The sequence below is a fragment of the Platichthys flesus genome, chromosome 23, assembly GCF_949316205.1.
Source record: "Platichthys flesus chromosome 23, fPlaFle2.1, whole genome shotgun sequence".
Taxonomy (NCBI): domain Eukaryota; kingdom Metazoa; phylum Chordata; class Actinopteri; order Pleuronectiformes; family Pleuronectidae; genus Platichthys; species Platichthys flesus.
The window spans coordinates 5212802-5227704 of NC_084967.1; the positions used below are offsets into that span (position 1 = coordinate 5212802).

At 41.2% G+C, this 14903-nt stretch overlaps 1 protein-coding gene across 2 annotated transcripts in view; it reads right to left on the reverse strand.

The window, feature by feature from the left end:
- Nucleotides 1-14903, reverse strand: part of ntf3 (neurotrophin 3) — a 32468-nt gene that overhangs the window by 2449 nt on the left and 15116 nt on the right. The window contains exon 2 of one of the 2 annotated variants that reach the window (XM_062382361.1): nucleotides 945-1004. The exons of the other annotated variant lie outside the window; for it this stretch is intronic. Within the exon in view, the coding sequence (XP_062238345.1) occupies nucleotides 945-968 (24 nt within the window). The 5' untranslated portion in view covers nucleotides 969-1004. The remainder of the gene's footprint in view (nucleotides 1-944; nucleotides 1005-14903) is intronic. 2 annotated transcript variants of the gene reach the window in all.

Genomic DNA, 14903 nt, shown 5'->3' on the forward strand with positions numbered 1-14903 from the left:
AATGGGAAGTCAGTCCCAGCTTCTGGTCCAGACTAATAAACGTTTCCTTCAAGAAAAATGCTAAAGTCAAACATCAACATGAGGCAGCAGCATACTTTTCCACTGTGTCACCCATAATTATGGTACCTCTACAGACAAGCAGGTGGTCATGGGTATCTCATGGAAGCATGGGAAGTTTATTATTTGTGTCTGAATCAAACGCACACATGCATCTCCTGTAAAAGTTCCATACAAATAAAGGTTTAAATGTCTTTCAGAGAGAGAAGGAGAAAAAGGGTGAAGGGCGACAGACGGCTGCGAACCAAAAGAGACAACTTGTTCCCATCAGCAGTGTTATGGCTGACTGATACAGCTGCTGAGGTAGGGAGGGGCATCTGTTCAGTGGCAATGTCACCTTACCATCAGTGGCTCAGAAAAGACGCACACACACTTACAAGTATACACACACACAGAATTACTATGATTTCAGATCTGACTGACAACAAATACAGACATCAATCCGGTCTTCAAACCTATTCAATGTTCATAAAAGTAACGTTTTTATTCCACCTTGGACAAGATGGTTTGCTCTGTCCAATTAACAACATCTATGAAAGGAGAACAGCTTTTTTAGTCTGACTCGTGATATGACAATATTTTGAAATGGATAATGGTTTCACAATATACACAATAAAAGTCCCGACAGTGAGTTGGACCCTTTCATACTCCACTGTCCAGCATCAACCAAAACAAGTTTTATGATGTAAGAACAAGTTCATTCATTTCCCAATGCGGTTGACAGAAGGGTGTCCAAAGTGCTTCAGAGGGGCGGGTGGAGTTGTGGTGTCATATGGTGCCACATTAATTTCATTTCCGATTATTCTATTGTTTTAATTTGCATTTTGAACGTATTCAGCATATTTTAACAATGTCGATAAGCGTGATAATTACACTTTCATCTGTACCTGCATCTCGACGCAAGTTGTCATTCATGTGTTCTTCCTGTGCTGCCCCCCTGTTACGTTCTGTGAATGAATATGAGTACAAAAAGAAATATGAAGCATCCAGAATACAACCCTTTCATCAATTTCTTCTTCTTCTTCAGGTGTTCACAGTCTTATCGTCTTTATTATTATAGTGATGGTCAATCTTTATAATATAATAATAATATATAATAATATAATAATAGTAATGGCATATTCATTTTAAGGTAGCCTATAAGTTGTCATCAACAGAAAGCAAAAAGCACCGCAACCCACCCTCAACCAGTTTCATCTTTCAAAATAAAAAGTAGCTGAAGCTCCAGAAAGTTAAATGTGGCCACACTGGAAATACATTCCCAGACATCAATGTTGTCACTGAAGCTGCTTTGGAAGACGATCTTAATGGCATTGATAATATTATTCCACAAACTGGTTTATAAACGAATCCAAAGCACTTACTGTGACACTGAGACAACCTTTGAGTTTTCAATCAACTTCTTCTCCTTTGCTTTGGTTATTAGATCCGAGCGCATGAATAAGGATCTCTTTGTAAATCAGGACAATTTGCCCAGTGGGCAGAGGGACAACAAGACAATATGTGTCAGTTGTTCTGTCGTTTGACAGAAGGAGACGCCTCCACGGGCAGGACGCTCACCCATCCTCGTGTCTACAAGTTAGGACGAGGATTTGTGTTTAGGGTTAGGTGTCGCTTACACAGCGGATTTGGAGTAATTGCAGCCACTGTGTGTGTGTGTGTGTGTGCGTGTGTGTGTGTGTTGAAAGAAAAGGGGGAAAAAAGGATTGACAGATGTTAATGCTTCAGAATGATAATGTGCAATATAATAATAGTGTGCTGCAACAGATTGGATATTATTCCACCAGTTTAAAGACATCAAGGTGACTCTATTCTCAGACGCACAGTGTGTTTGTGCGTCTGATTGTGCAACAAACACAAAAACCTCTCAGACGGAGGATTGATTCACAAAACATCTGAAAATACAGTTTTGCATGACTTCACAGAGAGTAACATCCAATTTATTGGTGCATCAACAACTACTGTGTAAAATATTTAAAATAGGGACTGCCTGTCTGTTCCTTGATGGGCTTAGATAGTTTTCTCTCGGGCTCGGAAGGATCGATATACACTTTGTCCGAGAATTTTCGGCACCAATATGAGTAACATTCCGACCCTTACTGGACACCCATACTTGCACATTGCCTTTATGCATTTAAATACCAAAGTATATAGGCCTGATATCAATCATAGGTCAAAATACAGAAGCTAAATACTTTGTTGAGGCACAACACAGCCTTGCAGTTTTTAATGTACGAATGAACACATACCCCCCTCTGTGTGTGTTTATGTTTATGTGTGTGTGTGTGTGTGTGTGTGTGTGTGTTTGATGTTGGCTGAGAATTGGCAGATGAGTTTACAACCAAGTCGCCAAACTTGTTTCTCCAAAATGTCAGATTTCCTGGAAGTACGGGACACAGCATTATCATGATTTTTCGCTTATTTAAAACATTCCATCAGCGGAGAAGAAAGCAGAGGCAGAGCCTGCAACCCTTTTGCAGCAGTGATCATCGAAGCGTAGAATTCGTTCAATGTGACTCTGGGCTTGTCGGTTACCTACGGGAGTAAATGCAGTGTACATACTGGGAATTACTAAAGCAGCAGGTCTGGACAAGAAGAAGCATCTAAATCATCAAGGGAACTGCGATGGGATTCTTCACATTCATGTCTAGGATGACAGCAAGTCTGTGCAGTTGTGTTCCAGGCATGAAATACATTATCTGTACCCATTACCAGCCTGTTGTTTTTGAGAGAAAGTTAACTATCAGCATCTATTCTGTGCAGTTTTCCTTAAACCCACAATCGAACACGGCGGTTTGCATGTTTTCAAGAAGTGCACCGTGTGCCTCTGAGCCCTGGACTTCACACTTAAATGGATAATTGCTCAGGGAAAATATATTTTTCATGTGACATTCAGATGGAACTGTGGCCTGAAAACAGTCACAGAACTGGGTGAAACTGGATTGACGTTTTTTTGGGGCTTTGACATCTCACAACCACCACCACCACACTCCATGTGACTCCCATTATGTCAACATGAATATTGGCTGAAAGTTGTCTGCCGATTGCTGGTGCTAATGGTCCAGACCGGTTTTCTTAAATGATTATCCCAGGGCAACTATCCAGTCAAAGAGCTGCAATCATGCACAGCCTGCCTCATATCCTCACACAACAAACAGAACCTTGAGTTTGGTGCTGATTTTTAATCATTAAAATAATTTCAAAGGAGGCTTTGTGTTTGTGAGCTTTCATACTATAAGTATTCAATTCATTTTCAACTAAAAATATTACCTCGTGGTCGTTCGCCTCCACCAACCAGTCAGGTTTTCGGAAACACAAAGACAGTCTGCTCTACTGTTTTGGGGTAATGGCAATGAACATTGGCCATTGAAGGTTTTTTTTAGAGCATTATAATGATGTGATGTTGAACCTTTTAAAACGAAAATGTCACCACTTAATCCTTTCTATCCAATTTGACATCTGTCTGAAAATTGTATGACCTTTCTGCGACAAAATCAAGTCCTTGACTCCAGGAATCCAATGACTGTGCCAAATTTGAAGAAGTTTGCTCGAGGCGTTCCGGAGAAATCGTATTCACGAGAACGGGACGAACACACAACCCCAAAACACAACACCTCTGGCCACAGCTGCTGTTGTCATGGAGGCATTAGAAACTCTCTGTCAATGGTGGCATGGACACCGTGACGTTACAGGCGGGGACGGAGTGGAAATATAACATAAGCTTTGGACGTTTGACTCAAACTGACCCATCCAAACATCAAATACAGCCCAGAGTCACTATTATTTAACATCAAATAAGTTGTGTCTGAACAATTATTTCGAGAGATAAGTTAATATATATAATTTTTGTGTAATATTATGAGAATAGTCTGATTTAAGGCTAAATGTCATGTCAGAAGGAAAATATCAGAGGATCGGTCTGATGCCTGTGTTGAACTGATGAATGTGAAGCTCATCATTTTATTAATTCATATAGCCCCAGTACTTTTTCCTATGTTTTCATGTGACCAAATAATTATATTCTAACTCTAGGCTGGTTCAAAGTGAACAAAGCACCAAACATATCTGACTTTTCTTTCCTTCCTCCGCTGGATTGTTTCTATGGCTAAGTTTTGTAGATTTTTTTTTGCATCTTAAATAAATATCTATACAACATTATCCAGCTAAATCAACTCAGAAGAACTCTTGTTTTCTGCCCTCATATGACTGGTGGTTGTACAGGACTCACTGGGACATGTGGTCCTGGAACAATCTGTCACCTAATCTCAATTGTCCCCTGGCAGACGTTTAAAAGACAAATGGCGTCCCAGTACTTAAGGGCTGCTCCGCATTGAAAAAAACTGTCATGAAATTTGTTCGACACAAAAACAGCTCTGCAGGATTGTGTTGGCTCACGTAGATTCACGTGAAGTAAATTTCATTATCTTAAAGTCACATCGCTGTTTACCAGTCACATGTGCATAGAGTTTTTTATGTTTTTTTTTTATGTTGTCCCAAACAAAACAAACAAACAAACAAATCCCTACTGTCAGGAGGTCACCACCAAGCTTTCAAGCACTCGTGTATAACACACGCATGAAAACAGCTTGGCGTACATGTGGGGGTGCCTCTGTGAGTTAAGTGTCACCAGCATAAAATAAAATAGGATTAGATCAAATAAGAATCCTCTATTTGTCCCACAGTGGGGAAATTTGCAACATTACAGAAGCTAAAGGGCAGTAAAGTAATAATACGTAGAATGAAATATTTATAAATGTTGGAGATATGAACAAACATATAGAATTGTCGACAGAATGTACCGTTTTACATCACAATACATGTAAAGTGAAATTGGATGCAAATTAGCCTTTGGGTTTCACAGTCAGAAATGTGTATTGCCCATTTAGAAAGTGAAAACCCTGAGTTAACAGTGCAAAAGCCCATAGAAGATGCTTGTGGTCGGATTGGAGCAGAGCTGGTTGAACAGTCCAACAGCAGCAGAAAGAAACGACCCGCGATACCTTTCCTTCAGACACCTGGGGTGAATCAGTCTGTCGCTAAATGAGCTGCCCAGTGCTGTGATGGTGGGACTGGTTGAGAAGACCGCTTCACCATCATCCTGCTCCGTCCAAGCACCGCCACTGAGTCAAGAGCTCATCCTAGGACCGAGCATGCCCTCCCGATATTAATATTGAACATGTAGTGTCTCCAAATTTGACATTGCACTTCCTTGGATCCTTAACAACACACATGCACAATTATGAAGTTGATAAGATGAATAGTTCTCAAGATGTGTGAGCCACAGACAGGTAGAGATTTGGGGAATTAGTAGATTACACTCAGTTTGTACTTTAATAACACTATTCTAGCAAAGGTGTAAACACTGGTTTCTCACTTTGCTCGGAAGCATCAGAAAATATCAAATACATTACACACATTTGGTTGTGTGTTCCCTGGCCCACAAACCAGTATTGTAAAAGATAAAAAAACAGCGCTTGTTAAAACATTCTGTCAACATTTATAATTTCACAATACTTTATTAGTTATAGGCCTGGGATCGGATAGGACAGCGACTGGGTCTGGATCCAGACTGTGGTATGCTGATTAGGGATCTTGCGTAAGTACCGATATAGCCAAAGTTATTAATTTTTAATTGTCAGTACTGGTTCTCTTTGAATCTTTGGAATGAACGTCCACCTCACACTTTATAAAAAGAAACGCGCCTGGCCTCATTCCAGACACTCAGTGAGTCAACATGGAGCTCATCTTCTTTGAATTCATCAAATTTCACAGCAGGTTCTTCATAACAGCGGCGATGTCAAACAATCCAATTACACAGAGGGATATTGTGTCGGACACCCTGCGAGGGAGACTCTTCTTATCTCGCTCCAGAGTTCATGACCGTATATAGACATGGACTGACCGGTAAATTGAAAGATTAGAACTTGTGACTCAGCTTCCCCTTCAACAAAACGGTCCCCCTGTCCATCACAGACTGCTGACCCAAATCACGCCACCACATCGTCAGTGTACAGCAGAGACTTGGCCACTAGTAGACTGAGGCTGATGGGTTTTCTGTACCATGATTCACTGACGCTCAGTAAAAAGACCTGAGGACTGATTTGAGCTCGTTGAGAGATTTCTTAAGCTGCGGTTCTGCTGCCGCTGTGATGTCACAGGCGACTTTCCCTTTCATACTGGAGCCTGAGGTGCGAGGGACCTGGTGCAGTCTTCTCCGACAGCACAGCGAGAGAGGAAAACGAAAGGAAGAAAGGAACAGCACAGTTTTTGGCACAGGCTTGTTTCCTCAAGGTGCACCGCTTTGGGCTTGTGCACACTTCTTTGACTTCTTCTAGATATATAGATACAATTTTGTTGCTTCATGCAATAGTTGCTTGGATAAAAAATTATACAATCTTAGTTTAACCACTCCTGTCCAACTCCTTATCACTATAGATTTGTTGAAATTGAACTCAAATCACATTCACTTAAAACCAACATACTGTCAAGATAAAAAAAGCTGCCTGGACAAAAGGCTATTTTTTCCCCACATGTGCTGAACATTTCCTCTCTCCAATATATAATTTACTGTATTTCTCAACAGAATATCCTTCTTACAAGCCTCATTTCAAATGATCTTGATAAAAGAAGCAGTCCATTTTTTAGATAATCAACAAACCAGGGAGAAATATAATGACCCACTATCACATGACCTGCGTGGTCCTCTCAATGGTCACAGGAGGCATCTGTATGGACGTGGTGCCATAATTCATCATCAAGGTAGTGATAGCCCTTTGCTGCCTTCATAGACACAGCACAGGGGGCTCAAGAGCCATTAGGTCTGTGTCCAGCCTGCATCCCCCTCCCTCTCACACTATCTCTCCCTCAGACGCTCATCATCTCATCGTCCTATCTGCATTCATACTCCCTTCAATCCTTTCTCCTCCCTCTACATTCTCCATCCACTCGCCCTTTCCTTTGTCTCTTAAAAATGAAGGTTCTGTATTTATTTAGAAGACTGCAAATGCTGGGGTTAAACCAATATATATATATATTCCATATAATCCATTTTTACTTGTCTACCAAGCACAGGAGGCAGAATCTCACCTGCTGATACAAATCATTGAGTTCAAAGAGTGGAAAGAGTTCAGTCGCATGAAGCAGAGCTCTTTGAGTTACATTTGGGCATGTAGCTAACTTTATTTTGTATCTCCCTGTGGCCGAAAGACCAATACGCTAAACCTTGCTTACAAAAGGGACCTGGTTAGATCCTCCGCTCTGCGCTCACTGAAGCTGCTAATCTGGTACAAGCCTGTGTTGGAGCTTAGAGCTGCCTGCGCACAGAAATGTTCATGAATGCATATGTAACGTGCTCAAATGTGAGTGGAGCGATAGGTGTATAAGATGGAAGAACTGCCCCGAGGTTAGAGCTGCAAATGAAAAAGTGCCTCTTGCACGAAGTCTTTGAGAGCCCGGGGTAAAAGCTGTTGTCTCATGCCTTCTGATCTTTTAACACCTGAGAGATTTATGCCGATAATCAGCCTCAGCGTGGCAGCGTCTTAGGAAAAAGTTTTGTCTGCAGTCACATACTGTACTGACTGTGTCACTGTGGCTTGATGGGTGACTATTAGTGTGTCATAAATGTGATGTTTTGAGTTTTGCATTTTCACGTCCACGTCCAGCACCTGACATGTTGTAATGATCCATTCCCAGGGATGTGATTCATACCCTCAGACAAGCAGAGCGTATGTTTCTGAGTCACACAGATTCAACCTGCTCATTACAATTCCAACAGCTACCCAATTTCAAAGTAAAAGCACGTCTGTATCTGTGTGTGTGTGTATGTGTGTGTGTGTTTGTGTGACCTCTCTGTGAGCCTCAAAAACTCCTGTATGTATCTGCTATTTTTTTCTTTTTCTTTTTTTTGTGTGAGTGCATGTGCGTGTCAATGGTTGCTTCTTTGTGCACGGTGGATTATGAAAGACATGTACAGCACAGATCTGCAGGCCAGTTCAAATAAACACGAAACCACAACAGCTGCCTCATCGCTTCGAGGCAAACACACATTTCGTACATCTGCAGTCAGACGCATCACATTTAGCAATATTCGGAAATGTAGATATGAATAGCTTCACATGCTGATACAAGGGACGTTTAATAAGAGGGTGTGATGAACCCTACTTTATTTGAAATACCTTAAACCATCAATATAATTTCTTTATGCTGTAACAACCTTTTGTGGGGGGGGGGGGGGGGGGTGTTCATGCAAGACACCACGTTAGAGTGGGAACAGAATCCTTCGTGTGGGTGTGTGACTGACAGAGATCACAGTGCAGATGTAATGTAGGATCATCAGGGTGTGGTGGTGATAAAAAAGCTGTCATAACTAATTGCACAGACTTCATCAAGGAGATTGTAAAGGCCGTGAAAAAAGAAAAGGGCTGTTTACTGGCAGCGGCATGTCGGAGCAGGACAAAGACCAAGCAGACGGTCTGTCTGTCTGTCTGTCTGTCAGTCAGTCAGTCAGTCAGTCTGTCTGTCTGACTGACACAGAGTAATGACAGTGGCGACCTCACTGAGCGTCTGGCAGTGAGGTTGAGAGGTGGACTGTGGGAATGTGTCCGATCGGGGAACAGAACTCATCTTCAGTTGAAATGTACATTTCTGAAGCTTCAGGATTTCCTCCCCGACCTCCATGAGCTTTGGAGGAAGGTCTGACTGACCCGAGGTCGCTGGTTTGACAAGGCAGTTGATCACAATTTGTGTAGTAAAGAGTGCATGGGACTGCGGACCCAGAGAAGAGTGTCACAACAATAATTGACATTTGTCAGGAGGCAAATTAGGCAAAGAGGGAAATAAAAATGGTAGAAGATTAAGTTATTTTAAGGAGCTGGGTTGTTAACAATAGAGACCAGCAAGTCACTGATCCTCTGTGCGTGGGACGCCAACCTAGTCATTAATTGGCTGTAAAGCGTAATAGGGCAATCAAAATAAATAATGCCAAAGGATAAATGAATCAGGCGCTTGCACCTTTGACCCAATATTAAATCCACATCGAAGAGAAAAATTACAGAACTGTGAATACTATGAATTGGCAACACATCCCTGCTTTGTGATTAAACTCATCAAAGAATCAGCAGCATCTTGAAGACAATGGTTCATATATTGCATTTTACCTTCAATGAGTCTGAGTAGTAGCTCCTGACCCTGGCTCTAAGGCCAAGTGATTACACTTTTGCTCTCTGTGCCAGGCTAAAAATGTCAGGACACCAGCTCTAAGCCATTTAGAGATGCACTGTTGCATGTGGAGCACGAGGAGAACAGGACTGACGTGCCCTAACCATCGCCGCCTCCAAAAATCTCCGTCTCTCCTGAGTCATCCCAACCCAAAGACCGATGAGAGCGGAGCGGTGGAGCGTACATTTTTAAATGCCGCCGCTAACAGCTCTGAGATCTCCCAAATCCCAGCAGTGAAAACAAACATGCTACTTCAATTACAAAGTCTTAAAGCGGCTACATGGGAGTTTTTGCTGTTAATACATAGCTAACGTCAGCTGCAGTTTAATTGCCAGTCTGCCGGAACTGGTGTAGACCTTGGCTCAGGTTCCCTTGAATGAATGCCATTGAACTTCTTTTTTTATCTAGCTCGACACACATCACCATTTTACTTGAAGGACTTCCCAGCGTGAAATATAGTCAAATTTAGGACATTTAAGCTCGATCTGGCTAATGCTACAAATACAGCAAGTGTCTTCTTAGCCTCTCTAAAAACAAATCTTGTCCGTGGCAGCACAACTGCTGTTTTGGAGCTGTCAAGAAGAAGTGACTTGCAGGCAGAGAGATTTGCAGTTTTATCTGGGGGATATTCCTATTCTATAAAGATGTAGTACATAGATTTGTGAACTCGCTGTACTGCCATTGATGCTGTTTTCGGGACATCTTTGATTATAACCTCATGTAAAACCTTATGGTGTATTTCAGTTGCCTTTTTCGTCTTCTTCTTGCAGACCAACCTCGCAGGCTTTTCACATGGAACTGTCAGATGAACACGTTCATGTGTTCTACTAACTTAGTTACACAACTGACACTTTCAACAAGGCAATCCGATTAGTGACACAGGTTCCCACTATGCTGTAACAAAGCTATATATGTTTCATGTGGTAAATAGAAGTTGCTTGTAAGCATGTCCTTCATTTTATACATTTATATGTGCCAAAAAGTAATCTTTTAGGCCGTATAAGAACCCCCTCCCCATCACCATGCCCCTGGAATTTCTCACAGGCCATGCATTCAAGAAGTTTTCAGACATGACCTGAAGACAACATCCAGAGATTTGCCTCACACTCATCAATCCTGGGAGCACACACACAATTTGACCACCAACAATTTAACATGGGGGTTTGTTTATTTGTTTGTTTGTACCTGGGTGTCACACTGGACAATAAACTGGACTGGTCCACCAACACAGAGACCGTCTACAAGAAGGGCCTGAGCCGGCTTTATTTCCTGAGGAGGCTCAGGTCCTTCAATGTCTGCAACAAGATGCTGCAGATGTTCTATAAGTCTGTTGTGGCGAGCACCATCTTCTTTGCTGTGGTGTCCTGGGGTGCGGGCATCAAGGCTAAGGACGCCAACAAACTGAAAAAACTGATTAGGAAGGCAGAGTCTGTGGTTGGCTCTAAGCTTGTCACCCTGGAGGAGGTGGTGGAGGACAGGATGCTGGCAAAACTGCTGGCAATCATGGACAATCCCTCTCACCCCCTCCACATAACACTGGACAAGCTAAGGAGCAGCTTCAGCCACAGACTCATTCAACCCCGCTGCTCTAAGGAACGATACAGGAAATCGTTCCTCCCAACCGCAATAAGACTGTACAACTCATCTACCTCTGTCAGAGCCACCATCACAGAACTGACCTAAATATACCTGTCTCAATTCATAACTTTATACAATAATATTGTCTTTTGCACACTCAGTCTACATATTCTTACACTCTAATAGTATATCATATTATCTATTGTATCGCCAAATACTTATATTTATACCCGTACTATATATCATATATTATATCATACTCTTTATATATTCTTTGTATTGATAAGTCTATATACACATATTTATACATGTGTACATGTTGTTGTTATTATTATTATATTTTACTATTATTATTATATATACTGTTGCTGCTATTATTACTATATACTGCTATTATTATATTGGTATAATTACTTTCATATATAAATATATATTATATACTATATATACTGTACTATTTTTATATACTGTCTAACAATAACATTACCATCTACCACCATATCATCAGTACTTAACATCATCTGCCACTGCACCTTATCTACCCATTTATCTTGTGTTTCTGTTTTTATTGTTTCTACCGCAATATTTTTTATTTTATTTTATTTTATTTTATTTTATTTTATTTTATTTTATTTTATTTTATTTTATTTTATTTTATTTTATTTTATTTTATTTTATTTTATTTTATTCTATTCTATTCTATTCTATTCTATTCTATTTTATTGTATTCAAATGTACCGGCTGCTATGACGACTTAATTTCCCTTTGGGGATGAATAAAGTAATCCATCTATCTATCTTATGCTAGTAGCAGCCAATATAGCCTGAAAGCCTCTCGCAGTAAACACAAATGAGGGGTAGGCTAAAGACGTCTGGTAAACCCCGAACACATTCCTCAACATAATTTAAGGACATTTTCCCATTTACACAGATGTCTCTGGTAGAACAGCATGTAGAACCATCATTAGGCCTTCAGGGATGTTGGACACTAAAGTGAATCCTGGGTATGTGTTGCTTTATTATAGAGCTATTCACACTGCCAGGGAGGATACAAGTGCTTTGGGGTTTTTTTTTAGCAAAAAATACGACTTGTGCAAAAACACAAAGTTTAAGATCTCAACAGCAGCCAAACAATGTAAACAATGGCGATAGTGTCAGGATTCCTGACTGCCTGTAACACAGAGCTAACGGCTGAGTTGGTGTTTGAGGCCATAAAGCGAAGGATAATTGATGTTGGAATGTTTGAGAGTATAACAACTTTCATGAGGTATTATTTATATTCTTGATGCCATGAAAGTTTTCCAAAATAATACAGCCCCTACAATGTACGCACCTAGAGGAACGGACAGTATAGAAGCAACAATGCAACATTAACAAGGGTTGGTGACCAGATCATTCAAATTCGTGATTGTTTATAATACAACGTTGGATAACAGAATTGTTACAATGTTTATTATTGTAATACAAGTGTAATCCTAATTATCAGATTTTAGGATAGATAACAGAATAAAGTCAGAAACATGTTTAAACGTCAAAAACCATGAGTGTCTGACTAGTTATCCTGAGTCACTGTGAACTGATTCTAAACTCTGCGTCACTTTTAGCACAGAGATGACTGTACAGTACAGCGGAGGTCAAACCCTGATTCAGTACAAGCAGCACTCCTGATCCTCATGAAGCCAAATTAATACAGCTACGATAATAAAAAAAAAACAGCCATGACCTGCATGAACTTATTTTGACCTTATGGTTTAAAGCAGAGACCTGCCGGCCCAGGCAACGATACTCATTTGAGGGCACTGGTGTGAACGGCATGCGTGGTAGTATCCGTGGAGACCCCGGTGATGATGCAGTCAGGGTGCTTAGTGATGGGGCTTAACGGCGCGGTGTGCCAAACCAACAAATCCTCCACAGGGATTTTGACCCGGCAAAGTCTGAGCCCTAATACCGTCCAATTGACTCCAGATGTTACAGCACAGGGACGGAGAGAAAAAGAAATATAGAGGTCCCTGTGTGTCGCTCAGATTCCAGCCAACATTATAATTAACACAAGAAAGTGAAGAAGGGAAAATAAAGATTAAGATAATGTATTTAGGGGGCAAAGGGGAGGATTTGGTGAGAGTGTCAATATAAACAGAAACAGTGAGGTCAACACTGCTATGTTGTTATGGGTAGAGTTATGTTCTGGATCAAAGGTATGCTGAGTGTGAATTAAGCAGCTATTTACAAGTGGCTTCTGTGGTCCCTAGACTACTGCAAAATAGAAAGCCAATTCATTTTCATGTGGGTCGGTGAAGCCAAATCTATTTGGGAATGTTGAGTGAGGGAAAAACTGAAAAGTTCTTTGCAGGTTTCCAAACTGATCAGGGAATTTTGAAATGTGGGATTCCACACGGACGCACTTGACGTGCAAGCAGGAGATTATCGAGGAATATAAAAAGAGGGAATGTCGTTTAACCGCTTGCATTGCATTTGCGATGCATTAGAGGCCTGACTGGAAAACTGGTTTGATGTATCGGAGTACCGAGGTCACGGTGGGGATCATTTTGGAGGCGTGAATAAACTTTCCAATTTAAAATCTCACTCCTGCTTTGAGCTGTCATTTTAAGAGTTGGAAAAGAAGATTATTTCTCTTCTTATCCGACATTCATATTTCACTCATGTGTGCATTTTCTTACTTACTGCAGGAAACGAAGCGAGTGTCACACCACATATTACCGGAGTCAATACAATAAACCTGAGGCCCCACATTGAGCTGCTCATCCTTCTCGTCTTCCTCCACCTCCCACCGAGCTCTCTTTTCCCCCCCGGGGCTTTAAGGTAAGTGCAGGGAAGGGCAGAATTCCTATCATAACAACGCGTTGAATGTTTAGCTGCCTCTAGCCATGTGAGTCATCTGCGTTTGTGGTGATTATCTCCTGGAGAAAACTAGTTTGTGCACGAGTGTGGTTGCAAAGGCAAGTGGATTTGGCTTTGGTGTGGTTGTTTTCACGAGTGAGAGTGATGATAAAGTGCGGTGGTGCGAGCTGGCGGGGAAACGGGCAGCGTTTGTATTTGTGTTGGGGTCAAAGTGTTGCGTGATTGAGAAAAGCGCGAGTGTAGGTGGTTGAACAGAGCACATGTGCAAAAGAACACACAGCTACAGGTACACATTCCTTCAGCCTACACTAAAAACTGGTGAGGACACACACATCGCAGGGAGTCTCAATACATTCACCACAGCGAGGTTAGCCCTGTTGTCTCTCTAAATCTCTGACCGTCTGGACTATGATTACTTTACCTAATGCCCTTCTGTTATCGACACAAAGTAACTTGGGTATATTATAAAGGCAACTACAATAAATGTTAAAAAGTTGTTTTTGTCATCACCATTTGATCCTGTGACATCCAATGTGACTTAGTACAGAAATGGCCATTGTATGGAGAAAGTGTAGCAAAGGATAACCTACGATGACAGACTGATTAGTGAAAAATAATAAATAAATAAATGGACAGTTTTGACATTCCATCATACCACAGGATTCCCCTCAGTCAGAGAGGTATCCTGCAATAGGTAGCCACCTCCTCACAAAAACATCAGACCTTAAATGTAATTGAGCAGTAAAAGCCTCCATTCCATACACCTCCTCCAGCTTCTGTTTCCACTGTGGCACTGTAGGTGGCTGTGGATTCAACCATTTTATTGTCACCATTTTCCTAGCAGTCATCAAGAATATATGTAGCAAGTACTCTTGGTCTCTTCAGGAGTTAGATCGAAAAGAAACTGACTTGATCTATCTCGCTCTTTATCCCCTTCCAAAAAGGAAGCATTATTGGGCAATCCCAAAATATGTGTGAGTGGTCGCCAACCATTCCATATCGTCTCCAGCAGTATATTGCCTCTGGATTATCTGCAAATTTAGAGACCATGGAGGGCGTCTTAAAGAACCTACTATTCATCTTCCAATGGTCATTTTTCTGAAGCCACACAGGTCTGATCGAGGTTTAATAAAAGCCGAAAGTAAAATGTAATTCCTCCACCTCAGAAAGTGGGTAGAATGATATGCTAGTTGC